General features: G+C 43.7%; 2 protein-coding genes across 3 annotated transcripts in view; one reads left to right on the plus strand and one right to left on the minus strand.

The window, feature by feature from the left end:
• LOC121285209 (interferon-inducible double-stranded RNA-dependent protein kinase activator A homolog A-like) overlaps positions 1–1,837 on the minus strand; it is a 50,065-nt gene extending 48,228 nt beyond the window's left edge. Inside the window, exon 1 of the mRNA XM_041201493.1 lies at positions 1,675–1,837. Within this exon, the coding sequence (XP_041057427.1) occupies positions 1,675–1,727 (53 nt within the window). The 5' untranslated portion in view covers positions 1,728–1,837. The remainder of the gene's footprint in view (positions 1–1,674) is intronic.
• Positions 1,838–21,191: 19,354 nt separating this feature from the next.
• The window catches only part of pjvk (pejvakin), a 29,387-nt gene continuing 22,906 nt past the window's right edge, over positions 21,192–27,672 (plus strand). For both annotated transcript variants that reach the window (XM_041201667.1, XM_041201668.1), the window contains exon 1: positions 21,192–21,399. In XM_041201667.1, coding sequence (XP_041057601.1) covers positions 21,192–21,399 — 208 coding nt within the window. The remainder of the gene's footprint in view (positions 21,400–27,672) is intronic.

Raw genomic sequence — 27,672 nt, forward strand, 5'->3', positions numbered from 1 at the left:
CTTTGAGGACGTAACTAGCAGAATAGATAAGGGAGAACCAGTGGGTGTGGTGTATTTGGATTTTCAGAAAGTTTTTGATGTCCCACATAAGAGGTTAGTGTGTAAAATTAAAGCACATGAGATTGGAGGTAATATATTGGCATGGATTGAGAATTGGTTAGCAGACAGGAAACCATAGAAATAAATGGGCCATTTTCAGAGTGGGAGGTAGTGACTATTGGGTACTGCAGGCATCAGTGCTTGGGGGCCCCAACTATTCACAATGTATATCAATGATTTGGATGAGGGACCCAAATGTAATATTTCCAAGTTTGCTGATGACACAAAACTTGGTGGGAGCATGAGGCTCCAAGACGATTCTGACAAATTGAATGGGCAAATACTTGGCAGCTACAGTATAACGTGGATAAGTGAGAAGTTATCCACTTTGGTAGGAAAAACAGAATGGCAGAGTGTTATTTAAATGGTGCTAGATTGGGAAATGTTGTTGTACAAAGGGACCTGGGTGTCCTTGTACACCAATCACTAAAAGCAAGTATGCAGGTTAAGCAGTTAAGGTGGCAAATGATATGTTGGCCTTCATTGCAAGAGGACTTGAGTACAGGAGCGAGGATGTCTTACTGCAGCTGTACAGGGCCTTGGTAAGAGCACACCTGGGAGTATTCTGTACAATTTTGGTCTCCTTACCTAAGGAAGGATATTCTTGCCATAAAAACAAAAAATTGCAGATGCTGGAAACCCAAAACAAAAACAGAATTACCTGGAAAAACTCAGCAGGTCTGGCAGCATCAGGGGAGAAGAAAAGAGTTGACGTTTTGAGTCCTCATGACCCTTCAACAGTTCTGTTGAAGGGTCATGAGGACTCAAAACGTCAACTCTTTTCTTCTCCGCCGATGCTGCCAGACCTGCTGAGTTTTTCCAGGTAATTCTGTTTTGGTTTTATATACTTGCCATAGAGGAAGTGCAGCAGAAGTTCACCAGACCGATTCCTGGGATGGCAGGATTGTCATATAAGGAGAGATTGGGCCAACTAGGCATGTATTCACTGGAGTTTAGAAGAAAGGAGATCTCACTGAAATGTATAAAATTCTGAAAAGGATGGACAGACTGGAATCAAGGATGATATTTCCTCTGGCTTGGGGAGGGGGGATGGGGAGGTCTAGACCAAGGGATCACAGTCTCAGGATACAGGGTAGAACATTTAGGACTGAGACGAGAAACTTCTTCACGCAGGGTGGTGAACCTATGGAATTCTCTACCAAAGAAGGCTGTGGAGGCCAAGTCACTGAATATATTTGAGGAAATAGATTTCCAGACTCTAAAGGCATCAAGAGGTAGGGAAAGAGAGAGAGGGGCAGCCATGATTATATTGAATGGCAGAGGAGACTCGAAGGGCCGAATGACCTACTCCTGCTCCTATTTTGGTTTCCATGTAAAAGCTTCCTTCTCCAACAGCAGAGAGTAGCTGCAGTGAGGGGGAAGGGGGGGGGGGGGGGGCTTTGATACTGATTCTGGGTTTTAAATGTGGAAGTTGTACCCAAGCAGGTAGTAGGTGCACAGACACTGCAGTTATTAACAGGTGAGTAAAGCCACCGTACTCTGCTCTATTAGAGCTTCCTCCGCCTTGTTAGCCAACGCGCTGAGCGGCCGTGAATCCCAGCTGCTGATGCTCACCTGGTGCATCCAGAGCTCCTTTTGGACGCGGCTGTAAACCTTTCCTCAGACATGCTGGTTTCGGCGGAGTAGGATTGTAGCCGCGCGGAAAAGGTGCTCTGTGTCCCGTGTTTGGACTCAAACCCGCAGCGCTGCTTCCGGCCCACTCACTTCCGGTGATGGGGGACCGTGATGAATACTGGGTATTGTAGTCCTTTCCATTTGTCATGTGATCCAGGAGCTGCCTCTCGAGAATGCTGGGAGTTTTTCAATGAGGCCCTAACCGAGTTCAAGGCGAAAGAGAATAACAAAACAAAAACAGAATTACCTGGAAAAACTCAGCAGGTCTGGCAGCATCGGCGGAGAAGAAAAGAGTTGACGTTTTGAGTCCTCATGACCTTTCGACAGAACTGGGTGAATCCAAGGAAGGGGTGAAATATAAGCTGGTTTAAGGTGGGGGTGGGTTGGGTGGGGGGAGAGAAGTGGAGGGGTGGTGTGGTTGTAGGGACAAGCAAGCAGTGATAGGAGCAGATCATCAAAAGATGTCACAGACAACAGAACAAAAGAACACAGAGGTGTCAAAGTTGGTGATATTATCTAAACGAATGTGCTAATTAAGAATGGAGGTAGGGCACTCAAGGTATAGCTCTAGTGGGGGTGGGGGAGCATAAAAGATTTTAAAATATTTAAAAATAATGGAAATAGGTGGGAAAAAGAAAAATCTATATAAGTTATTGGAAAAAAACAAAAGGAGGGGGGAAGAAACAGAAAGGGGATGGGGATGGAGGAGGGAGGTCAAGACCTAAAGTTGTTGAATTCAATATTTAGTCCGGAAGGCTGTAAAGTGCCTAGTCAGAAGATGAGGTGCTGTTCCTCCAGTTTGCGTTGGGCTTCACTGGAACACTTGAAAGGAGTGAAGCAACATTTCACTTGCAATTCCCCCAACTTAGTCTACTGTATTCGTTGCCCCCAATGCAGTCTCCTCTACATTGGAGAGACTAAACGTAAACTGGGCGACCGCTTTGCAGAACACCTGCGGTCTGTCCGCAAGAATGACCCAAACCTCCCTGTCGCTTGTCATTTCAACACTCCACCCTGCTCTCTTGCCCACATGTCTGTCCTTGGCTTGCTGCATTGTTCCAGTGAAGCCCAACGCAAACTGGAGGAACAACACCTCATCTTCCGACTAGGCACTTTACAGCCTTCCGGACTGAATATTGAATTCAACAACTTTAGGTCTTGACCTCCCTCCTCCATCCCCACCCCCTTTCTGTTTCTTTCCCCCTTCCTTTTGTTTTTTCCAATAAATTATATAGATTTTTCTTTTTCCCACCTATTTCCATTATTTTTAAATATTTTAAAATCTTTTATGCTCCCCCCACCCCCACTAGAGCTATACCTTGAGTTCCCTACCATCCATTCTTAATTAGCACATTTGTTTAGATAATATCACCAACTTCGACACCTATGTGTTCTTTTGTTCTGTTGTCTGTGACATCTTTTGATGATCTGCTTCTATCATTGCTTGTTTGTCCCTACAACCACACCACCCCCCTCCACTTCTCTCCCCCCACCCACCCACCACCACCGCACCCCCCCCCCTCCCCCCCCACCACCACCACCACCTTAAACCAGCTTATATTTCACCCCTTCCTTGGATTCACCTAGTTCTGTCAAAGGGTCATGAGGACTCAAAACGTCAACTCTTTTCTTCTCCGCCGATGCTGCCAGACCTGCTGAGTTTTTCCAGGTAATTCTGTTTTTGTTTTGGATTTCCAGCATCCGCAGTTTTTTGTTTTTATCTCAGGCGAAAGAGAATTCTCGTCATCTGGTGACATCACAGTATCCCCCACCCCCATGTGTGTCACCATGACGTCACAGTGCCCATGGACAGGTCTGTCAACACATGGTTCAGGAGCCAGAGGGCTCAATTTCCTCCAACCCTCCCTCTGTCCGGTTGGGGGGGGGGTTATGCAGGGGCAGGCGGGAGCAAGCGCCAACCCGATTGGCTCCCCTGATCGTGTCCGTGCCACCATTTTATGTGAGCAGGCCAATTAAGACCCACCCAGCGTGACGCTCACCCGGAAGCACTGAGCGCTGCCTGTGCAGGCGGCTGTGCCTCAGGGAGATTTGTTTAACTTTTAAACATCTGAATAAAGTAACTTAAAACTTACAAAACATGTCCCCTCATGTGACAGTGTCACATGAGCTGGGACATGTCAATTAATTTTTTAAATAATTTTTATTGAATTTTTAAACACTTCATGAAGCCTCATCCCGCCTGTGGATGAGGTTTCGTGAAAAATGGGAAGTCTGCCAATTGCACTTTGCCTGCCTGCCTGGGCACTTTGCCTGCCCGCCAACCTTAAGGTTGGACGGGCAGCTCATTTAACTGTTTTAATTAGGCCTTTGACAGGTCGGCAGGTGCATAGCCGACTCAGCTGCGCGCCCACTGTACTGAAAATCTAAATGATGCGTGGTGACGTCAGGATGCCCGCCCAACGTCACCACGCGTCATTTTATGCATCGGCGAGTGGGCCCCAACCCCACTCGCTGACCAGAAAATTCTTCCCAGAGTTTCTGAGATCTGGGCAATTGGTAAGTGGTGCATTGAGTGGACACTTGTGAAGTTCTGACTGCATTGCTTGCAGAAACTTCTACTGGTCACATCAATAGAATAAAATGAGAAATTCACCAGAAAATTGTTTTAAAATTACTGAAATGCATTTACCTTTACATTTATGAACCCTTTATATATAGAATTAGGTCATAGATCAGCCATGATCACATTGAATGGTGGAACAGGCTTGAGGGAGCTCTGAAGAAGTGTCATACGGACTCGAAACATTAACTGTTTTTCTCTCCACAGAAGCTGTCAGAACTGCTGAGCTTTTCCAGCATTTTCTGTTTTTATTTCCAATTTCCAGCATCCACAGTACTTTGCTTTTATCTTTTAGGCTTGAGGGGCTAAATGGCCTACTTTTGTTCCTATATTGGGGTAGTGCAGGAAAGTGGTGTTGAAGGAGGATCAGCCATGATCTTATTGAGAACAATCTCCAATTGCCCAATAACCTAATCTTGCCCCTATTCCTTGCGCTCTTTTCCACAACCTTAAATGTTTGCTGTTGTCTGCACACCAGCCCTTTGCATACAAGGTGTGGGGGCCTGGCATGCCCAAACATATGTTTAGGCTTCTAATGTCACTTACTGACATATGGGACAGTGGGAGTATGCAAACTCACCATGTCTACATTTCCGGTAGACAGGGTTTTGCCCTTTTTTTTTGCTTCTTTTTTCCTCTTCTGGCTGCCCCGATACCCCTGAAATTGGGCGCTAAAAGCTGAACAAAATCCTGTCCACAATAACTGGGATCAACTTCATATGTAATCTTTGACCAGCAAATTCCAATTGCCTTACAAAATGAATGTACATTCAACTTGAATGAATGTGTGCTATAGAAATTAACATTTTTACTTGTAATTTTTTGTCTTGGACTTTGTGATGCTAAAGTACTTTCAATTTGAAAATCATTGACTTTTTTATTTAGTGAGTTTATTGTTGCATATTTTTAAATTCTGGACAACTGGTCTTCCAGGTTTCCAAGGAACCTTAAATAACATTTTTAAACTTAGCTGCTTGGGTCTCTTCTGGCCCATGATTCACCTCATAGCAGGTGACTTCTTCCCCATCAGGCCTTTGACTGAAACTGCAGATCAGGTCCCAATGACAGCACCGAGATCCAAACTGTAGATTTAAGAAAATCCTACTGCCTTTGTGTGTGTCTTGTTAACCTGTTTAAAGCAGAACATAGGAGAAAGGCAGTGGAGTCAGAGGAGGTAAGTCACTGCCCCTTGCCCCACACCTTCTCTTGGAGAAGGGGAGTTAAAATCAGCAAGTAAGTGGGCTTTCCCACCTCTATTGCATATTCCCTTGCAAACTCATGAATATAATAATAACAACAGACATGGCAAACTCTCAGTCTTATGAATCAAAAAACAAACTTAAGTCAAGAGATTCTTGGTACAAGAATGAGCTGCTTTCCCCCACCCCTCCAAACATAAACCATTAGATTCACAGTTGGTTTATGAACATCATTAATGGCTTATTTAATCTTGAACAGGTTTTTACAAAAACTATAATACTGCATCTGAAAATGCTTTACAAAAAACTTTAATAATCCTACCTATTATTGGTTTTCCATTCTGCTTCAACAGACAGGATGTCATGTTTACTAGCCTAGCAATGGTTTGTGGAGTTGGTGAATGAGGCAGTTTTCTCAGAATTTCTATTGATCAACAGTTCTGCAGCCAAAATCTTCCTAAAACTGTATGATATGCTTTTGTGAGCTCAGAAATCACTTCTCACAATACTGCTATCGGTTCAATAAAACACTTCAGTGAAAGGAATCAACCAGGTCTACCGAAATGGAGCTTGAGGGAAAACCAGACCAGAAACCCACAGCTAAAAGTAGTGATGAGGATTCAGCAGGAAACAGAGCAAGCCTGAAGGTAAACTGTGTCTGAGACCCACGGATAAAAGCAGCGGTGGGGAGTCAGGGAGCACCAGGAGAGCAAATCGACAATAAAGATCAAGGACTTGCATCACAGGACAGCAGGTAGGTGCCTGGTTGTTTGGAGAGCCCCAGGTTACAGAGTGCATCGCTGAAGGAGTTCTGAAAAAGAGGAGCAGAGTGAGCATGAGCATCGAGTATTAAGGTAATTTTTTTTAAAAATCAATTATGGTGAGCACAAGTGAGGATGCTGACTGTTGAGGTTTCTTTTAATAAGTATTTGATATTGCAGAACTTGAATATTGCTGAAAAGACATGCTGTTGCAACTTTTCGTCTTGCCCTCATCAGAACAGATTGCAAGAATATCAGCAGTAAAGGAAATAAAAATTTATACTGTATAAGAAGAGAGTGCTGATTGGTTGGCAAGTGAACTCTGGTACAGGGATTGCCATGGAGAATGCACCAGGAAACAGTTAACTGACAAGGTTTTATTCAAATTCAAACAAAGCAGGTCGACTCTAGTCAAGGCCTTGCCATGGGGAATGAACCAGGGAATGGCTGACCCATCCACCATCCGCCCAAGCTTTTGTTTAGTTGAAAAAGACACAGTGCATGGACATTCTTCTTCTGCCTGCAAAGGGCAGGACACTGTGTCTGAATATATGTAGCTTCTAGCATGTGTAAGTAAGCCACACTGCGAGCCCTATTCACACACAGGACCCAGAAATGTTTGATTTCTGTTTTAGAGATATTATGAAAACATGTTATTGGACTGTAAACTCCAAGGCTCATGAATGAGATAAGATGGTAACTATTCTGTGTAAAACAGTATGAGGAATTGATTGAGGAGAGAGTTAAGGGAAAGGACACAACACCAAATGGGAATTGGAATGACTTACATCGGGTGTAGTTCAATGGAATATATCAATCTGGCATTGATGTACATTCTAGTGAAAAGAAAGAGTAGATGAGACAAATAAGGCAACAGCTTCCTCTTTGAGATATTTGTGTCTTTGCCTACGAACTTTGAGAACTGAATTTGATAATCTGGCCACCGCCTGAAAATTGGGATCATATAGGAGGAGATAAGCAAAGATCTTGAGGATCAAAGGGGATCTATCTTTCAGAAGATTACCTGAAAGTCATGAATTAGCGAATGGTGCATCCTTTTAAGACAGTGAAATCCCAGATGATTAAGTTGATTGGCAGAATACACAGCACAATCCCTCAGACCTGATAAACCTTCCATAAATGCAAAACAAGGATTTGTGGGAGAGGGAAGAGATCAGCACCAAGCATGATGGGTGAAAGGGAACTTTTCAATCAAAGCTTTAGGGAACAATCTAACAGATGGGGAAATTGTGAAGTGACTAACATGTGAAATTACATGGTGCAGCTGCACTGAAGAACAGGTCCCAGACTTGTTCAGCTACCTGACAGTGTGACATGAAATGGTTAATATGGCCTGAATAGTACTCCATAGGAAAACTGACTTTCAGAGGAGCGAAATGAAAGCAAAAGGAATTTTGGGTTGTGACAATTGAAGGTCAAGGAGAAATAATACTTAAGGATTATCCTCGAGATGGATATAAGTAAAGGGAGAGCTGGAGGATCTTAAGTCCGTGCATAATCTGTTGTTTTAATTACACACACTTATGATAGCCCAGAAGTTAACAACAATCCTGCAAAAGAATAAGGAACATCACTGAGTGAGTTGATATCTGCTTGTGGGGTGTTCCTCTGCAAATGAATCATGACCAAGGAAGCCATTTCACAGGCAATTCCAGGCATGAAAGCAGGAGTAAAATAGCAGCAAGAAGCTGCTGACAGGGAAAGACAGGGAACTGAGCTTAAACCACAAAAGCTCCCTGAGGTACAGGACAGAGTAATGGTAAAGATAGTGCCTTCCAAACCAGGACTGGGACCCCATTCAATCGGACCTCTCACAATTCTAATGGCCAGTGATACTTGTATATGTTTAGATATGCTAGGAGGAAGTAGATGAAAACACTGATGTCTTGTTAAACTTTAATGACTTGCATTCTGTTTTTGCCAACAGGAGCAGCACATCGGAAATAAATTAATTCAGAACACCACCCTCCTGGTAACCACAGCAGCGTGGGAGTTGCCCACCATGCACAACAGCACAAGCACCTGTCTGCATCCTGGGCAGTATGTACAACTGCCTGAAAGAGGCAGGGAAGAGTGGATAAAGAAACCCATTGTGTGGATATCAGATAAGATCACCTCAAGTTCGCACAAACCAAACAGTTGTAGTACTCATGGAACCGGATTTGGGTAAGACAAAGACATAAGAGCCACTCTGCATCAAACAGGCATGACATTGCACTTGAGAAACCCCAGCTGCAACATAATAGCAAGCATGGGCAACTCAAAGGAATGGTATTCCTTCTTCCAGATATGTATAGACAGAGCCCATGGAATTCAATAGACTCAGGGTGGATTAATTTGCCCCCATTTATTTGGGAGCTGGGACTTGAAGGGCAATATTGCCAAGACCATTGTACTGATGTCATTAATTGATTAGGATGTATTGATGCAAGATGTTTTAATTGAATAACATGCAGTTATCAGAAGCCGACACAGTATCCCACTGCTGTGCCGCCTCCCGAGGATGGTGTGATTAAGATAGGAAACCAGATAACTTTTTTTTATTATTCATTCATGGGATGTGGTCTTCGCTGGCTGGGTCAGCATTTATTGCCCTTCCCTAGCTATCCTTGAGAAGGTGGTGGTGAGCTGTCTTCTTGAACCGCTGCAGTCTATGTGGTGTATGTATACCCACAGTGCTGTTAGGGAGTTCCAGGATTTTGACCCAGTGACAGTGAAGGAATGGCGATATATTTCCGTGTCAGGATGATGAGTGACTTGGAGGGGAACTTCCAGGTGGTGATGTTCCCATCCATCTGCTGCCCTTGTCCTTCTAGATGGTACTGGTTGTGGTTTGGAAGGTGCTGTTGAAGGAGGAATGACGAGCTAAGTAAGGATAACATGCTAGAAAAAGCTGCTCGAGAAGCAGTTAAGAAGGCCCTACTGACAGCTAGAAGTTAGATCGATCAAAATCGGCAGGTTACAGTGAAGGGGGCAGCACAAGCGGATTTAGCCAAAGGGATGGCCGGGTGTTAAAGGGCTTTGTTAGTGCTAGTGCTGCGGCAGGCCGAATGCAATATAATTGGTAAGAATTGGGCAGAATAGCTGCTGCTGTTGCTTCAGTGCTCAACATCTGCATTTGTTGTGACCAAAGGGTGATGATTTCGCACACTGTGCAAATGATAATGTCCCACAGGGGATACATTCCAGTTGCTGTCTCAGCATCACCTCTAGAGGAGGGCTGTCAAGATGATATTGATGGTGTTTAATTTGACTATTCATGTTCCAAGCCTAGGTAGACATCACTAGGATCACCAAATTAATAAGAGAACTGCACATTGATTAGGTATGCAAGTAGAACTAAGGACTTGATGCCCACAGGAGTTCAGTAGGATCCCTGGTTAGCCCTGTTGGCTAACAGGGTCCAGTCTGATGAGTTGTGTCCACCTGGGTCAGATGTAATCTGACCAGGGACCAACAGGAGGGAATTGATGTAGGGGATAAAGGATTAAAATGATTAATAGGAATTATAAAGTGAGTTATATTCATGGGAACTGTTTCTCTTGCTGTATTTTGTCACCACAACCGTTGGCCTACACATAAGCTATTGTTTTTCTATGTGTGTACAGAGATGAAGTTACTGTAGCTGATAATCCCGAGCTGTTCTCTGTTTATCTTACATCTTGTACATTGCTACTAGCCTGCTTGTCTGCAACAATATGATGGTACATGTTTACGAGGGACACGAGACCATAGAGTCAGAGTTTTGCAGCATGCAAAGAGACCATTCGGCCCATTGTGTCCACACCGGTCATCAAGCCCCTATCTACTCTCCTCCAGTTTTCCAGCACTTGGCCTGTAGCCTTGTATGATATGGCATTTCAAGTGATCATTTAAATACTTCCTAAATGTTGAGGGTTCCTGCCTCTACCACCCTTTTCAGGCAGTGAGTTCCAGATACCCCCCAACCTCTGGGTGAAAAAATCTTACCTCCAATCCTGTCTAAACTTCCTGCCCCTTACCTTAAATCTGTGCCCTCTACTAATTGACCCCTCCACTAAGGAAAAAGTTTCTTCTTATCTATCCAATCTATGCCCCTCATAATTTTGTGCACCTCAATCAAGTTCCCCCTCAGCCTTCTCTGCTCCAAGGAAAACAAACCCAGCCTATCTAGTTTTTCCTCATAGCTGAAACGCTCCAGTCCAGGCAAAATCCTGGCGAATTTCCCCTTCACCCTCTCCAATGCAATCACATCTTTCCTATAGTGTGGTGACCAGACTGCACACAGTACTCCAGATGTGGCCGAAGTAACATTTTATACAGCTCCATCATAACCTCCCTGCTCTTGTATTCAATGCCCCTACTTATAAAGACCAGTATCCCATATGTCTTAACCACCTTATCTACCTCTCCTGCTGCTTTCAGGGATCTATGGATATGCACACCAAGGTCCCTCTGTACTTCCTAGGGTCCTACCATTCATCGTGTACTCCCTTGCCTTGTTAGCCCTCCCAAAATGCATCACCTTACACTTTTCAAGATTAAATTCCATTTGCCACTGTTCTGCCCATCTATAACGTCCTGTATTCTAAGGCTTTCCTCCTCTCTATTTACCACGCCACCAATTTTCATGTCATCTGCAAACTTACTGATCATACCTCCTACATTCATGTCTAGATCATTAATGTACACTACGAACAGCAAGGGACCCAGCACCAAACCCTGTGGCACATCACTGGACACAGGGTTCCAGTCACAAAAACAACCTTCGACCATCACCGTCTGCCTCCTGCCCCTAAGCCAATTTTGGATCCAATTTGTCAAATTGCCCTGGATCCCATGGGCTTTTACCTTCTTGACCAGCCTCCCATGTGAGACCTTGTCAAAAGCCTTACTGAGGTCCATGTGGACTACATCAACTGTACTACCTTATCTGTACACCTAGTCACCTCCTTGAAAAGTTCAATCAAATTTTTAGACATGATCTCCCCCTGACAAAGCCATGCTGACTATTCTTGATTAATCCTTGCCTCTCCAAGTGGAGATTAATTTTGTCCCTCAGAATTTTTTCCAAAAGTTTCCCTACCAATGATGTTGAACTCACTGGCTTATCGTTCCCGGGTTTATCCCTATCACCCTTCTTGAGTAATGGTACCACATTAGCTGTCCTCTGGCATCTCTCTTGTGGATAGAGAGGATTTGAAAATTAATGTCAGGGCCCTTGCAATCTCTTCCCTCGCATCCCATAGCCTGGGATTCATTTCAAATGGATCTGGGGGTTTGCTCACTTTTAAGCCCACTTAAACCGCTGAAACCTCCTCCCTCTCAATGCTAATTTGTTCAAGTATATCACAGTCCCCCTCTCAATTTCTATACCTACATCATCCTTCTCTATAGTGAATTCAGATACAAAGTACTCATTTAAAACCTCACCTACTTCTTCCGGTTCCTTACACAGATTGCCATTTTGGTCCCTAATGGGCCCTACTCTTTCCCTGGTTATCCTCTTGCCCCTAATATACTCATAAGACACCTTTGGATTTTCCTTTATTTTACTTGCTAGTGTTTCTTCATGCCCCCTCTTCGCTCTCCTAATTTCTTTTTTAAGTAACCCCCTGTACTTTCTATACTCCTCTGGGGCTTCCGCTGTTTTGAGCCCTCGGTATCTACCATAAGCTTCCCTTTTTCCTTATCCAATCCTGTACATTCCTCAATATTCAGGGTTCTCTGGACCTGTTGGTCCCACCCTTAACCTTTACAGGAACATGTTGACCCTGCATTCTCTCTATTTCCTTCTTGAATGTCTCCCACTGCTCTGATGTAGATTTTCCAACAAGTAGTTGCTCCCAGTCCACTTTGGCCAGATCCTGTCTTATCATATTAAAATCGGCCTTCTCCCTATTCAGAACCTTTATTTCCGGTCCATCTTTACCCTTTCCCGTAACTACATTAAGTCTTACTGAGTTATATTCACTATTGCTGAAATGCTCCCCAATTGATGCTTCATTCTCTAAAACTAGGTCCAGCACTGTCCCCTCTCTTGTAGGACATTCTACATGCTGGCCTAAAAAGCTCTCCTGGATGCGTTTTAAGAATTCTGCCCCCCTCTGAGCCTTTCACACTTTGTCTATCCCAGTTGATAATGGGGAAGTTGAAATCCCCTACTATTATTACCCTATCATTTTTACACTTCTCTGAGATTCACCTACATATCTACCCTTCTATCCCTCCCTTTTGTTTGTTTTCGTTTTGTTTGTTTGGGGGTCTATAGTACACTCCCAGCAATGTGATTGCCCCCTTTTGGTTTATAAGTTCTACCCATATGGCCTTCTAAGATTTCATCCCTCCTTTATTGCAGTAATTGACTCCTTGGTCAATATTGCGACACCACCTCCTCCCACACGCAACCCCCCCCTCCACCGACCCCACTGAACTGAAGATTCTGTGCCCCGGAATATTGAGCTGCCTATCCTGCCCCTCTCTCAACTATGTCACCATGATAACAATGATATCATATCCCCATGTGTTAATCAACACCCTCAACTCATCTGCCTTACTCACAAGCCTCCTTGCATTAAAATAAATGCCTTTCAGCCATGCATGCTCCCTTGTGCCTTAACTTGACTATATATGCTCTTTCTTCCAGACTCAATTGGTTTTTCTCTATACTTGTCTATACATCACCTCCTACTATACTTTCACTCTGTATCCCATCCCCCTGCCAAATTAGTTTAAACCCCCACCAACAGCAGCAGCAAAACCAACCCCCCCGCCACAAGGATGTTTCTCCCGTTCTGGTTCAGGTGCAGCCCGTCAGACTTGTACAGGTCCCACCTTCCCCAGAAACTGACTCAGTGATCCAGGGATCTAAAGCCCTCCCTCCTGCCATGCTTCTTCAGCCACGTATTCATACTCTCTGTCCACCTAGTCCTACACTCAATAGCATGTGGCACAAGGAGTAATCCAGAGATTACAACCTTTTGAGGTCCTGCTTTTTAATCTGCTACCAAGCTCCCTAAATTCTTGTTGCAGGACCTCATGCCTCTCTCTGCCTATGTCATTGGTACCAATGTGAACCACAATCTCTGACTGTTCACCCTCCCACTTCAGAATGCCCTGCTGCTGTTCGGTGACATCCTTGACTCTGACCCCAGGGAGGCAACACACCATCCTGGAGTCATATCTGTGGCTGCAGAAGCGCCTGTCTGCACCCTTCACTATTGAGTCTCCTACCACTATTGCTGTTCCTCTCTATCTCCTCCCCACCCCAACTTGTGCTGCTAGGCTCTGGCTGCAGTCCCCAGAGAAACCATCACTCTCACCATTTTCCAACACACAAAAACTGTTCTTCAGTGAGATGCACTCTGGGGCTTTCCTGACTACCTGCCTGCCTCCCTTCTTCTGACTGGTGGTCACCCATTCCTTCTCTTGACTGCACTTCCTTAAGCTGTGGGATGGACTACATCTAAAAATATGCTATCCACGTAACTCTCAGCCTCGCAGATGCACTGATGTGCCTCCAGCCGACGCTCAAGCTCTGAAACCTGGCCCCGAAGCTGGTCAAGCCGGTGGTACTTCCTGCAGATATGGTCCCCCAGACTACCAGGAGCATCTAAGACTCCCCACGTTCTGAAGTCCCACACGGGACTGAGCTCCCCTGACATATCTTTAGCAAAAATACTTACCCTAAATTTAATCAAGTAGAAAATTATTTTTGTTTCTTTTTTTAAAAAAATGCTAGAACTCTTACCTTTCCTTAATGTAGCTTTAAAGTGGAGAAAAACAACTTACCCACTACCACCAATCAGCTCTCTGCTTTGCACTGTCACTTTCGTCAGCCTTTTTGAATTCAGGCGGGGTTCTCATTGGGGTTAGCTGCTGCTCGACTAGCTTGATCTGGGCCTCGACCAGAGAAGCTCTGCTGGTGCCATTCACCCTCAGGTTTGCTGTGCTCCGCTCCCACTGCTGCTCCGAATGGCTCCATGAGCAGTCAAAACATGTTCGGGCATGGGACCAACTGAAGCTGTACCATGTATAAATGTATGTTTTGTAACTGATATTTTGAGAGATTCTACTGCTTTAAACCATTCTCCTGCGTGCCTGTAATAAAAAAAACCTTTCTCTGACCAACTCTGAGTGGCATTTGTCCCACAACACAGGCATCCTTACAATCTTGCGGAAAAGAGATTCAACACTCCATGCCTGCACAAGAGCAACTGTAGAGAGGATTATGAGCCTTCTGAAAATGAGATTTTGTCACCATGACCAATCTGCAGGAGCCTTGCATTACGCAACAGTTCGAGTGTCAAAGATCATTGTGCAGAGAGCAGCACATGACAATCTGGGTCTGTTGAAGGAAAGGACATTGAGGATGAGGACATGGAGACACGTCAGGCAATGTCAGATGAAGAGTCTAACCTGGACACTGAGGAGCACCATGGCAATGTAAAACAACATGATGGCCAACATATTTTGGGTGCAAGGGAGGCCCTGATCATGAAATGATTCCACTAAGATTTCACATGCCTCTCCCATACACCTAAGGGGAGGTGCCACATAACCTCTACCCAGCCCTGCATAACACCTAAATAATGCATTCTGAGCTCTTGCCTCTGCACACATTTATCACAATGGTCTCTGAATTTTGTTATGGAGATGTCAGTGCATTGCAGCCTTTAATAAACAAACCCGCAATCCAGTCATTTGCATCTGGCAAACAGAGAAAATTAACAATTTAACAAAGAGCAAATGAACAACACCAAACTCAGTTTATATGTGTAACACCTGTGATGGCCCTTGCATACCTAAAGTGTTTTTAATTCTTTTCTGAGTGCTGTACATGGTGCTCCTCCAACACTATCAGCTGCACTGGAGGCAGGCCGCTGACTCTGATGCCCCATTGGCCTGGCTGACTTCGACAGATGTCCTCTGGCCGTGAAGGCCCAAGCATTCTGAGTGACACCTACCTGGTGGCAGGAGCCTCCTCTGTCACAGTGGCATCCTGAAGTGCTGGTGTCATTGGCAAAGTGGGGAAGGAGAAGCTGTCACCATCAGGAGCACTCTAAGAGGATATAGACAGCTGCCGCTCATCTGTCAACGTGAGGTCCATATAGCTGTCCTTTCTTACCAGAAATGAACCAAGACCTGGCTGGTGCACCAGGTACCTTGTCCATCTCTCGCACTGGCAATGCCTAGCCGACATGTCATTGGCAATGCGAGGATTTGCAGGTTCAAACATATGCCCAGAAAGCCCTGATTGAGTTGCTGAGTGTGGCTCTCCATGAGAATTGCCAACTTCTCAATGGAGGAAGCCACACTTTCCAAAGAGAGGGTGGGTGATCACTGGGCTCATGGCCTGGATGGACTCCCCTGTCTCTGCCAGATTTTTATATATCTCCCATTGTACATCCAATATCTGCTGCCTCACAGATGACTCCAGAGGATCGTCATCCAAACCCATGACCACTACCATCTAAAAGGACAAGGACAGCAGACACATAGGAACAGCACCACCTGGAAGTTCCCCTCTAAGCTACTCACCAACCTGACCTTGAAATATATCGCTGTTCCTTCGCTGTCACTGGGTCAAAATCCTGGAACTCCCCAACAGCACTGTGGATGTATCTACACCACATGGACAGCAACAGTTCAAGAAGGTGGCTTACTACCACCTTCTGAAGGGCAATTAGGGTTGGGCAATAAATGCTGGCCTAGCCAGTGATGCCCACGTCCCATAATTTTTTAAAAAATTCAGTCTGCCAAGGGTGCAGGATCTTTTTGGTTTCCCAAATTCTGAGAGTGAAAGGCTTGAACTGGCAGCTGCTCAGGCGATTTTGCAGTGCTCAAACTAGCAGGTGCAACTATTCGAGTCTAAGTGCATAAACAAACCTGCCAAGTTGCTAGTGTCTGAGCTGGTACTAGGTGTGGAACAAGGATGGGACAGTGCACACTCTTATATTTGCTCATCTTCCTTGAAGGCTAACGGCTGTCCCTCAGGGTAGAAGTCTGCTCGGGCCACCAAATGACTTGGTGAGGAATAAGACAGATGAGTAGCAGGGACAAAGGGTAACATTTGTTTAATCTCAAACAGCAATGCAATATATGATGCAGCATGCAGATGTGGTAATCTTCATTCATTGCATTTCAAACCCATCCCAGACCCTGCTCCTGACAGACTTCCTCGACCCCTTGCTGAGAGAGAACCCCCATGAAACTCATCACCCCCAGAAGTGACCCTAGCCTCTTCACGGCTAACCAATATGGCTCCCTGTTGACTTATCAGATCCAGGATGTTCTCCTCCATCTTGGTGAACACTGTCAAGGTTGGGACACCCCCAACTGTCATCGACCTTTCTTGGGCATTGTAGGCCCGCTTCTCTTGCAGAAACAACAGAAGATTGAGCTTCAATTCTAGTTGGCTCAACACCTCCGGTAGAGATCCTTCTCTTTCAGGCCCTTCTGCACTGCGCTGCATGTGGCCCTTATACGTGAACAACTCAGCTACTATTTCCCAGCCCCCTCGAGCATTGCACAGTACTGAGTGCTCAGTTAGCATTGATACAAACAGGGAACATACATCCACTTTCCTGATGACCTATTACCACACGCTTCATATGCAAACACCCCCATATTGTCATGACCACATTGTCAGTGTGCCTCATCATTCACTCTTGCAGGTCAAAGAAAGTCATTCACACTTTCCCTGCAATGCAGCCAGGTATTATATACGACCCCACAAGTACTGACCATCTCTGCCACCTCAATTCAGGCTTTCCTTGTCAGATAGGGAGATCTCCTCTTGCCATCCTGTGGGAGGAGAACCTCCTACCTTTCAATATCAGCCTGGAGGAGGGTCCGCAGGGAGTCATCCAAGAACCATGGAGTCATCCAAGAACTGTGGGGCCATGTGTGCATTTCTGTGCCATTTCTGGGCCTGGAAGTTATTGTCTCAACAGCAACAGGAACTGGCATCCCCTCTCTGTAGCACCAAGAACTGAACACTACCCTCAGTGGCACCTAGAACCGGAAAACCCTTTCTCACCGGGGAAACGCATTGCCAGCCGGCCTTTAAATCCCCAATGACAGCCTCTCCTGGTCCAATGCCCGCCTCCATCCACAGCCAGCAGGCCCATGCTGGGCCATTCATTCGGCCTGCTTCCCTGGCCCTTAATTGGCCAATCAGCACATGGTGGCTGTGGGTTTCCTTGACCAGGTAGGATCAGAAATTGCTTATGCCCACACTGCCTACTCGCCACACGTTAAATTCTGCCCTATGTGTTAACGTGAAGCTGTCCAAGGGTAAGATGTGACATGTCCAGTTTTACAATGAAACTCACTTCACTCTGCCTAATAGTGTAATTTAATACTGATGTGGTGTCTTTGATGAACTGACCACAGGAGACTCAGGTACAGGTTACGATCATTTATTCGAGCAATTGCAAGGAGGGCACCATCTCAATACAGCTTGAGACAGTACTCTGCTAACCTACGTGTTCATCATTTTTATACATTATTGGTCACATACAAGAACAGTTTCCAGATTTTGATCTTGTCAACATATAGGTTTATATTAAACGGATAAGTCTAGTGACAAGTACATGTATTGTATGTCCCTATTTTTTTCTCACCCAGGCAGAGACCCCTCCCTCGTACCTAAACTAAGACCATCTGTTTTTTCCCGATCTGCTGTAAACAGGCTCAATCTTAGTTGTTTTCCAACCTAAGGCTCCAGTCTGACTCCCAAAACACCCAATCTATCATATTTACATTCTTCTTTGTCCAATATGGCCTTGCTGATACTCACAAGTCCTGAGAATGTGCATCGTTTAGATTTCTCTCTGTCCAGCCTGGCCTTTAACTGTTAACTGCTTACGCAGACAGATTTTGCGTGCTTGGATATTTTAAGTATTGATTCCCTTCAATGAGTTCTTACTGTATCCCTATACTGTATCCCTTTATTTCCCCCTAACAATACCAACTCCAGAAAAGCATGCTCTTGTCCATTAATGTTAACTTTTTTATTCTCACATCGGCCTTCCTAATCTTGGCAAGCCAACCCTTTCTCATCTTGCTCCCATTGTAAAATAAGACAAGCCAGAGTTGCTAAAATGCATGTTATGACAGAAACTCAAACATGAGAAAAGATTATTGACATCAAGAACCCATGTGTTCATGGAGTGGTAGCATTGCCATAGTTTGTATAAATGCAGACTTTAAAAAAGTAGATGGATGTCATCAGATGTTGAAGCTTTTATTGGGGTGTTGATTATAATAAGCAATTGCCCTCACAGAAATAGCAGTTACCTAGATGATACATTTCACCATAAAAGAGTTAAATATTTCTGTTATCTTATCAGATATTATCTCAAAGGTCTTTACAACAAACAGCACAAGGCAGCAGTTGCCTTCACTCTCAAGTCGTCCTTGGTTGTGAGATCTTTCATACCTGCTCAGATTGATTATTGGTAGGTTATTGTCCAGACAGCAGTAGTAGGCTTGAGGTGCCCCATGGTCTATTCCTGCTTCTATTTTATTTGTCTTTACATGGTTACCAGTCTTAGCAAATCCCAGCAAAAGTAATTTTAGATTGCAGCTAGCTGCACAGAATTTGGCTATCAGGAGTATGTCTTAATGTAATATAAAAGTAGCTTCAACTTAATCCTGAAATTTCATCCTAGCCTTTTAGGGTATTGCCATTTCAGATTAGTCATGTAGTTCAGTCTTTTAGAAGGATTACAAACTCTTGGATTGCCTTTGTTTCCATACAAACCTGCAATTTGTCAAGAAGACTTGAACTGCAGATAACAAGTGAGGAAAAGAGACATTAACATTTTGCAACAAAACGCCTCTCATAAATTTTCGTGCGTTTTGCAAATCCCCAACTGAAAATAAACAAGGCAAAATTACAACATGTGATGTTTTATAAGATGATATGAACAACAGCCTTCTAAAGGGAAGAGGGGTAAACCCAGCAACTACAGATCAATCAGTCTGACTTTTGGAGACAATAATCTGGAACACAATTAATTGGTGCTTGGAAACATGTAGGCTAATTCATGAAAATTTGTACTGATTTTTAATAGCAAATTATGTTTGACTAACTTGATCAAGTTGTTTGATAAAGTAATATAGAAGGTTAATGAGGGTAGTGTTGCATATATGGACTTTCAAAAACCATTTGATGAAGTCCCATGGATTCGTGAGCAAAATTAAAGCCAATGGGATTAAAGAGACTATGGTAGCATGGATATGAAATTGGCTAAAGGACAGAAAACAGAGGGTATTGGTGAATGGTTCGCTTTCAGACTGGAGGAGATTATATAATGGTGTTAAGTTTAGGACCACTGATAGTTTTGCTATAGATTAATGACCTTGACTTGAGTATAAAGGGCATAATTTTAAAGTTTGCTCGTGACCTGAAAATCGGAAATTCTGTCAGCAATGAGGAGAATAACAGTAGACTTCAGGGGGACATAGACTGGTGAAATAGACAAATTAAATTTAACACTGAGAAGTGTGAAGTCATTAATTTTGGTTGGAAGATTGAGGTGAGGCAATAAGGATTTGAAGTGAGACATGTGGGGATATGTATACAAATCTTCTAAATAGCAGGACAAGTTGAAAAAACTGTCAAATGGCATATGGAATCCTTGGCTTTATTAATAGGGGAATAGTTTACCAAAGAAATGAACCTTCATAAAAACTGATCTGGCCTTACTGGAGTGTTGATTTTGATTCTGGGCACACTTCAGGAAGGATACCAAGGCCTTAAAGAGGGTGTAGAAGAGATTTACTGGAATGGTGCTCCAGTTCAGGAACTTGAGTTACGTTGAGAGACTGGAGAAGCGGGGTTATTCAAAATCATGAATAGTTTAGACAGAATAAATAAGGAGAAGTTGTTTTCTGTGGTAGAAGGGTCAATAACTAGAAGGGGGCATGAGTTTAAGATAATAGGCAAAACATTGAGGCAACGTGAGGAAAAAAATGCATTGAGAATGCATTGCTTGAAAGGGTGTTTAAAGCTCATTCAGTAGTAACTTTCAAAAAAGTTATTGGATAAATATTTGATGGGACAAAGGGTTAGAGGGACAGAGCTAGGGAGTGGGATTAATTGGATGGCCCTACCAAAGCGTTGGCATGGGCACAATTGGTTAAATGATTTCCTCCTGTTGTTGTATCATTCAATGATTCTATATTGTCAGCCACAAATAAGTTAGTGCATCCTCAGCTCTGAGTTTGAAGGTTACTGGTTCAAGTCATGAACACAAAAATCTAAGTTGACAGTACGGTGCGGTACTGAGGGAGGGGTGATCTTGCTTATTGCATCCTCCATTTTGTGTATTCCCAAAAAAAGGTTGGCAAATCTCTGACCAAAAAGACTTGATTCAATGATTTCTAATCCAGATCCAGGTACTTATTACCTTATTGCAACAATAATATCAGCAATATATGAAACAAAAAAATTTATGTTTTATTCTGAAGTTTAGTACAGTATTTGTTTTCACTCTTCCTAATTAAAAAAAAATTAATTGTGTTTTAAAGATACCTTGATATTTCAGCAATAACCAAATTATACACTTAAACCTATGTATAATTAAAATGATTTTTGGTTTGCTAATTCTCAAACTTATAATTAGATAATTACAATAAATTTGTGACTGCAAGAGATATTGTCACAAACACCCCTATCAGGTTAACTGCTTGTTTATTATTCATAAACCTGAGCACAATAGACATGCAAAAAGATACAGCACAGTCAAGGAGATGTTCCACTGAAATGGCTGACAATTTCAAAGTTACTATAGTTTCAGTTGTTTTTGATTCCGTGCAGTAGTTTGATTGTTTAGAATTCCAGAATCTAATCTCTCTAGTGTGAGACAACTGTAACAAACCAGATAAGGTTTTTGTTAGTAAGAAATGTTTGCTGCTGCTACAAAGAACTTTGTGAAGCAGGTTGGAGATACGGGCAGACTGAGACCTGTTCCTGGTCTGAGTGAGGCTGACCGATATCAGCCACTCAGTCTAGTCACAAAGAGGAAAAAAAAATTCTGGAAAAGAAAGAAATACAGCTCTACACCATTCACTCTGAAGGACATTCTTGTTGGAGAAAAGGAGGTTTCTGCAGGTGATGTGTTTATTTTACTTATGGGAATTTTTTTGATATTTTGCAGGAAACAGCATAATTACAATAAAATAATTTTACGACTAAATGTACTGCTTAAACTCTACTCAGATTTCAAATGAAATTTGTGATTTTGTACTATGTTTGTAAGGTTGAATACCCAGTAAATAAGATACAAGGAAAAGCCATTTGGCCATCTTGCTTATTCTATAATTATTTTTTTGTCATGGTTATTTGGAAGGAAAATGATGTGGTTGTTGAAGGTCAGTCATCTCGGGCCCAAGACATTGCTGCAGGAATTCCTTAGGGCATTTTTCCCAACCATCTTCATCAATGACCTTCCCTCCAAATAATTGAGAAGTGAGGATGTTTACTCATAATCTGCACAATGTTCAGTACCATTTGCAACTCCTCAGATACTGAAGCAATCTGCGTCCCCATGTAGAAAGTGCTGGACAATATTCAGGCTTGGGCTAATATGTGGCATGAATGTCACTTGTCATTTAAGTGTCAGGCAGTGACCATCTCAAACAAGAGATAAACTAACCATCTTCCCTTGATATTCAATGGCATTAGCAGTGCTAAATCCCCCACCATCAACATCCTGGGGATTACAATTGATCAGAAACTTAACTGGACCAGCCATATAAATACAGTGGCTACAGGTCAGAGGCTGGGAATTCTGCAGCGAGTAACTTATCTCCTGATTCCCTGAATCCTGTCCACAATCTACAAGGTCTAAGTCAGGAATGTGATGGAAAACTCCATACTTGCCTGGATGAGTGCAGCTCCAACAACACCCGAAGCTTGATACCATCCAGGATAAAGCTTGAACAGCATCCCTTCCATCAGCTTAAATATTCACTCCCTCCACCACTGGTGCACATTCGCAGCAGTGCGTACCATCTACAAGATGTACTGCAGCAACTCACAAAGGCTCCTTACCTTCCAAACCCCTGATCTCTACCACTGAAAAAGACAAAGACAGCAGATGTATGAGAAAACCACCAAGTTCCTCTCTAAGTCACACACCATCCTTGCTTAATTGGAAATATGTCACCGTTCCATCACTGTTGTTGGAAATACTTAGTGCATAATATATATGTTTTAGAATATAACTTGAGGCTTTAGGAATTGAAGTTTAACTGTAGAGAACTGGGTTGAAACCTAATTTAAAACAGGTAAACAACTAATGTGAATGCAACTCCAACAAACCTGAGTTAATTACAATACAGGAATGGGTCATGTTTATCGAAAGGCTGGGCTATGTTGACTTAAGAGTTCAGAGTAGAATGGTAAGAGCCATAAAACAGCAGGTGCCAAAACTTAAACCATGGATGACCAATCTGTGGGCCTTTAGATGGAGACATGATGTCTGCAATCCTCACAACAAGGGAGAGTCCAAACTGGCAGTTCGGACCAGTACTGTTATTTCCCAGTTTTTACTGTTTTGTCGCATTAGGTAAAGAATTTTAAATGAGGGATACTTAACCTAAAGGTATGCTTGAGGACATCCGAGAGCATACCACATCATCATGGAGATGGGTAGAGCTTAGGAAGATTCTCTGGTTTGAATTTATCCCGGTGTTTGCTGAGTTTTAGTTACAACCTGTATTTTGTGTGGTGCAGCACACTGAGAGAAGGTAATCAAAGTAAATGGCAGATAATTAGGCTTGCAGATTAAGCAGAGAAAATGCTAACTTCATCATTCACCGCATGGAATGCATGTATGGCTTAATCTCAGTTTGGACTACATGAGGGAACAGAAATTGGAAGATTTGTTCCAGCTTGCCACTAGTGAAAAAAATCACCTTGTGGCAAAAGAAAGCAACCATCAGATTAGCTTAGAAGTATTGAGAAGGCAACCAAAACAAGCGACTGAAGTATCCACAGTCAAGAGTTGGTAAATGAAAGTTTTACCTCTGAGAATAACTGAAACAAGGAGAATAAGGGTAGTTTCCAGAGGACAGTGGCATTATTATGGGTGGTCCCTACAGAAATAATAACTTTAAGATTGATGTGTTCAATAAGGAAAAGGTTTGGGGAAAGTAAGGAGTAAAACTGAATGTATAACATACACACTCATAACTTAGTGTTAAGATATTTACTTTGTTTAATTCTTTTAACATAGAAAAGTGTGTTTGTTGGAATATCTGGAACATTCTGGAGTAGTTCTGTTGACTATATTAGTGAGTGTTGGGATTTCTCTTTAAATGTGAACAATTCCTAATAGGATTGTAACACTGTCGCCAGGTTAAAGACCTGAAATTCCCCTCCCTAAGAGCACTGTGGCTGTACGTACACCACGTGGGCTCCAACAGTTCAAGAAGGCAGCTCAGCAACACATTCTGAAGGGCAATGATGTGATGTGCAATAAATCCTGGTCTTGCCAGTGACGCTGATATCACATGAACCAATAATTTTTTTTTAAATTGCCATTCTTCGATTCATCGGCCATGAAATAGGATCTCATTGCACTTCATTTCCAGACAGAAATTGGGGACATGGAGGCCCAATTTAGGGGTTTCTACCCTTGAAATGCATCAGAAACACGTTTGATGTCATATTTGTTTGGGCACCGTAGGGGTCTGAGCCTAGGATATATGAATAAAGAATTTAGTGCCTGTTTTGGAACCCATTTCCAATATTAGTCAAGAATTTGGGGGAGCTTGCACTACGTTAGATCCAACTGGGTCTCCAGTTCTGCAGTGAACTAACTGGTTCATGTGCTTGAGGCCACTCAAGAATAAATATATTTTTTGCTTTAATTTTTTTTTAAAACTTACCTTAATGTGGAGACAGTAGGAGCAGGAGTGCACAACAATGTTGCCAGATCTCGCTTGGTCCCCTCCCAATCATAACCTCCCTCCTAGGTCTTATCATAGGACCATTGCCTGACATTCATCCTCACTTCAACAGTGTATCTCCTGGGCATTCGTGGTGGGCGGCCAAAGCTTGTTGGACTTATTAAAGTAAGACTCAAGTTTATCGAGCCTTGGGCCTACTTATTCCAACAGGGTTGAACTAATTTCCATTCATCTTGTTTTAGTCTATGGCTGGAATCTAATGGAAGTGACAGGGATCTCAGTCATTGGCTGAAGAGCTGGCAAGACCCCCTGCATTGTCTCTTTCTGGGAAGGTTGACTACAAATTGTGCCATTCGGGCATTTGACAGGCCAGTAGCAGGCCTTTCCCCAGCATCAAGGACCGTGGGGTGGAAATCCCACCCACCAAGACCAACTGGCCAATCAGGGGCCTGCAGCTGTATTGAACAGCAGAGCCGCCAGGGAGGGTGTGGCTGCTGCAGGTACAACACACTCACCCAAGTCCTTGGATTGTCATTGGATCCCAGGCCACAGGTAAGGAATGGAGGGGGTGCTGCGGGGTAGAGCGAAAGGCACCAAGAACAAGGGGATGGCTTTGAGCGAGCCACTCCCCATCTTTCCCCACTTCCCAATGCTAGGTTCCTCAATCAGGCACTGTGCCTTTGAACAAGGACATCCCCTGCCCCCTTCACCTCTTCGGACCCATAAGCAACCCTGCACAAGTTTTTGTTTTTATTTATTCTTTCACTGGATGTGGACATCGCTGGCTAGGACAACATTTATTGCCTGTCCCTAAATGCCCTTGAAGGTGGTCATGAGCTGCCTTCTTGAACCCTTGCAGTCCATGCAGTGTATGTACACCCACAGTGCTGTTAGGGAGAGGATTCCAGGATTTTGACCCAGCGACAATGAGATATTTCCAATTCAGGATGATATGTTGTTTGAGGTTGGGCTTGCAGGTGGTAGTGTTCCCATGCATCTGCTGCCCTTGTCCTTCTAGATGGTAAAGGTTGTGGGTTTGGGAGGTGCTGTCGAAGGAGCCTTGGTGAGTTGCTGCAGTGCATCTTGTAGATGGTACACACTGCTGCCATTGTGTATTGGTGCTGGACAGAGTGAATGTTTAAGGTGCTGGATGGGGTGCCAGTCAAGTGGCTGCTTTGTCCTGGATAATGTCGAGTTTCTTGGGTGCTGTTGGAGCTGCACTCATCTAAGCAAGTGGAGAGTATTCCATCACACTCCTGATTTGTACCTTGTAGATTGTGGACAGATTTGGGGAGTCAGGAGATGCATTACTTGCTGCAAAATTCCCAGCCTCTGAGCTGCTCTTGTGGCCACAGTATTTATATGGCTGGTCCAGTTCAGTTTCTGGTCAATGGTAATCCTCAGGATGTTGATAGTGAGGGATTCAGTGATGGTAATGCCTCTGAATATCAAGAGAGGCGTTTCAATTCTCTCTAGTTGGAGATGGTCATTGCCTGGCACTTGAATGACTCAAATGTTAATTGCCACTTATCAGCCCAAAATTGAACATTGTCCAAGTCTTGCTGCATATGCACACTGACTGTTTCAGTAATGTGAGGAGTTGTTAATGATGCTGAACATTGTGCAATCATCAATGAAGATCTTTACTTCTCACCACAAAGTCATTGATGAACCAGCTGAAGATGGTTGGACCTAGGACACTACCCAGAGGAACTCCTGCAGCGATGTCCTGGAACTGAGATGATTGACCTCCAACCATTACAACCATCTTCTTTTTGTGCGAGGAATGACTCCAACCAGTGGAGAGTTTTCCCGCTGATTCCCATTGACACCAGTTATACTAGGGCTCCTTGATGCCACACTTGGTCAAATGCTGCCTTGATGTCAAAGGCAATCACTCTCACCTCACCCCTTGAGTTCAGCTCTTTTGTCCATGTTTGGAGAAAGGCTGTAATGAGATCAGGAGCTGGGCGGCCCTGGGGGGAACCCAAATTGAGCGTTAGTGAGCAGACTATTGCTGTATAACCGCCACTTGATAGCACTGCTGACGACCACTTCCATCACTTTGCTGATGATCGAGAGTAGACTGATGGGCGGTAATTGGCTGGATTAGATTTGTCCTGCTTTTTGTGGACAGGATATATTGAGGCAATTTTCCACATTGCCAGGTAGATTCCAGTGTTGTAGCTGTATTGGAACATCTTGGCTAGGGACGTGGCTAGTTCTGGAGTACAAGTCTTTATTATTATTGTCGGTATGTTGTCAGAGCTCATAAACTTTGCAGTACCCAATGCCTTCAGCCATTTCTTGATATCAAGTGGAGTGAATCAAATTGGCTGAAGACTGGCATCTGTGATGTTGGGGACAGCAGGAGGAGGCCAAGACAGATCATCAACACGGCACTTCTGGCTGAAGATGGTTACGAATGCTTCAGCCTTGTCTTGTGCTGGGTTCCTCCATCATTGAGGATGGAGATATTTGTGCAGCCTTCTCCAGTGTGTTGTTTAATTGTCCACCATCACCATGCATGACTGGATGTGGCAGGACTGCACAGCTTAGATCCGATCTGTTGGTTATGGGATCACTTAGCTCTGTCTATTGCTTGCTGCTTATACTCTTTGGCACGCAAGTGGCCCAAGTTATAGCTTCACCAGGTTAACACCTCATTTTTAGGTAGAGCTGGTGCTATTCCAGGCATGCTCTCCTGCACTTTTCTTGAACCAGGGTCGATCCCCTGGCTTGATGGTAATGACAGAGTGGGGGATATGCTGGGCAATAAGGGTACAGATTGTAGTTGAATACAATTCTGCTGCTGGTGGACCAAGCACCTCATGAATGCCCAGTTTTGATCAGCGAGATCTGTTCGAAATCTATCCCATTTAGTAATGTGGTAGTGCCAGTATCCTCAAGTGAACATGGGACTTCACCTTCACAAGAACTGTGTGGTGGTCACTCCTACTGGTACTATCATGGACAGGTGCATCTGCGAGGTAGGTTGGTGAAGACAAGGTCAAGTAGCATTTTCCCTCTTGTTGGTCATCTCACAACCTGCCGCAGACCACTGGGACACCACCATCACCATCCCTGGCCATGTCGCGTCTGGGACGTTGGCTGTAAGGTATGATTCCATGAGTATAATCAGGCTGTTGCTTGACTAGTCACAATTTTGGCACAAACATCAGGTATTAGTAAAGAAGACCTTGCAGGATTGACAGGTTTGGGTGATTGTCATTAAAATATAATAATTCTCATAATATTATTGTGCTTTATTGTAAAAGTGGGTTAATAGTGGGGTTTGGATTAGTTTCTCTCTGTGTATGTGTGTGGGGGGGGGATCTAACTGAATTGGAGACAGCTAGTCTGGAGGCTTTGAGTTATCAAAAGAGAAGCTAGGTTTGAAATGCTAAATATGGCTGAAGTTTTAGAATGTGAGGTGTGGGGAACATTTGTATTTTTAGATAAATTAGAT

Source organism: Carcharodon carcharias, chromosome 12 (assembly GCF_017639515.1).
Source record: "Carcharodon carcharias isolate sCarCar2 chromosome 12, sCarCar2.pri, whole genome shotgun sequence".
NCBI classification, from domain to species: domain Eukaryota; kingdom Metazoa; phylum Chordata; class Chondrichthyes; order Lamniformes; family Lamnidae; genus Carcharodon; species Carcharodon carcharias.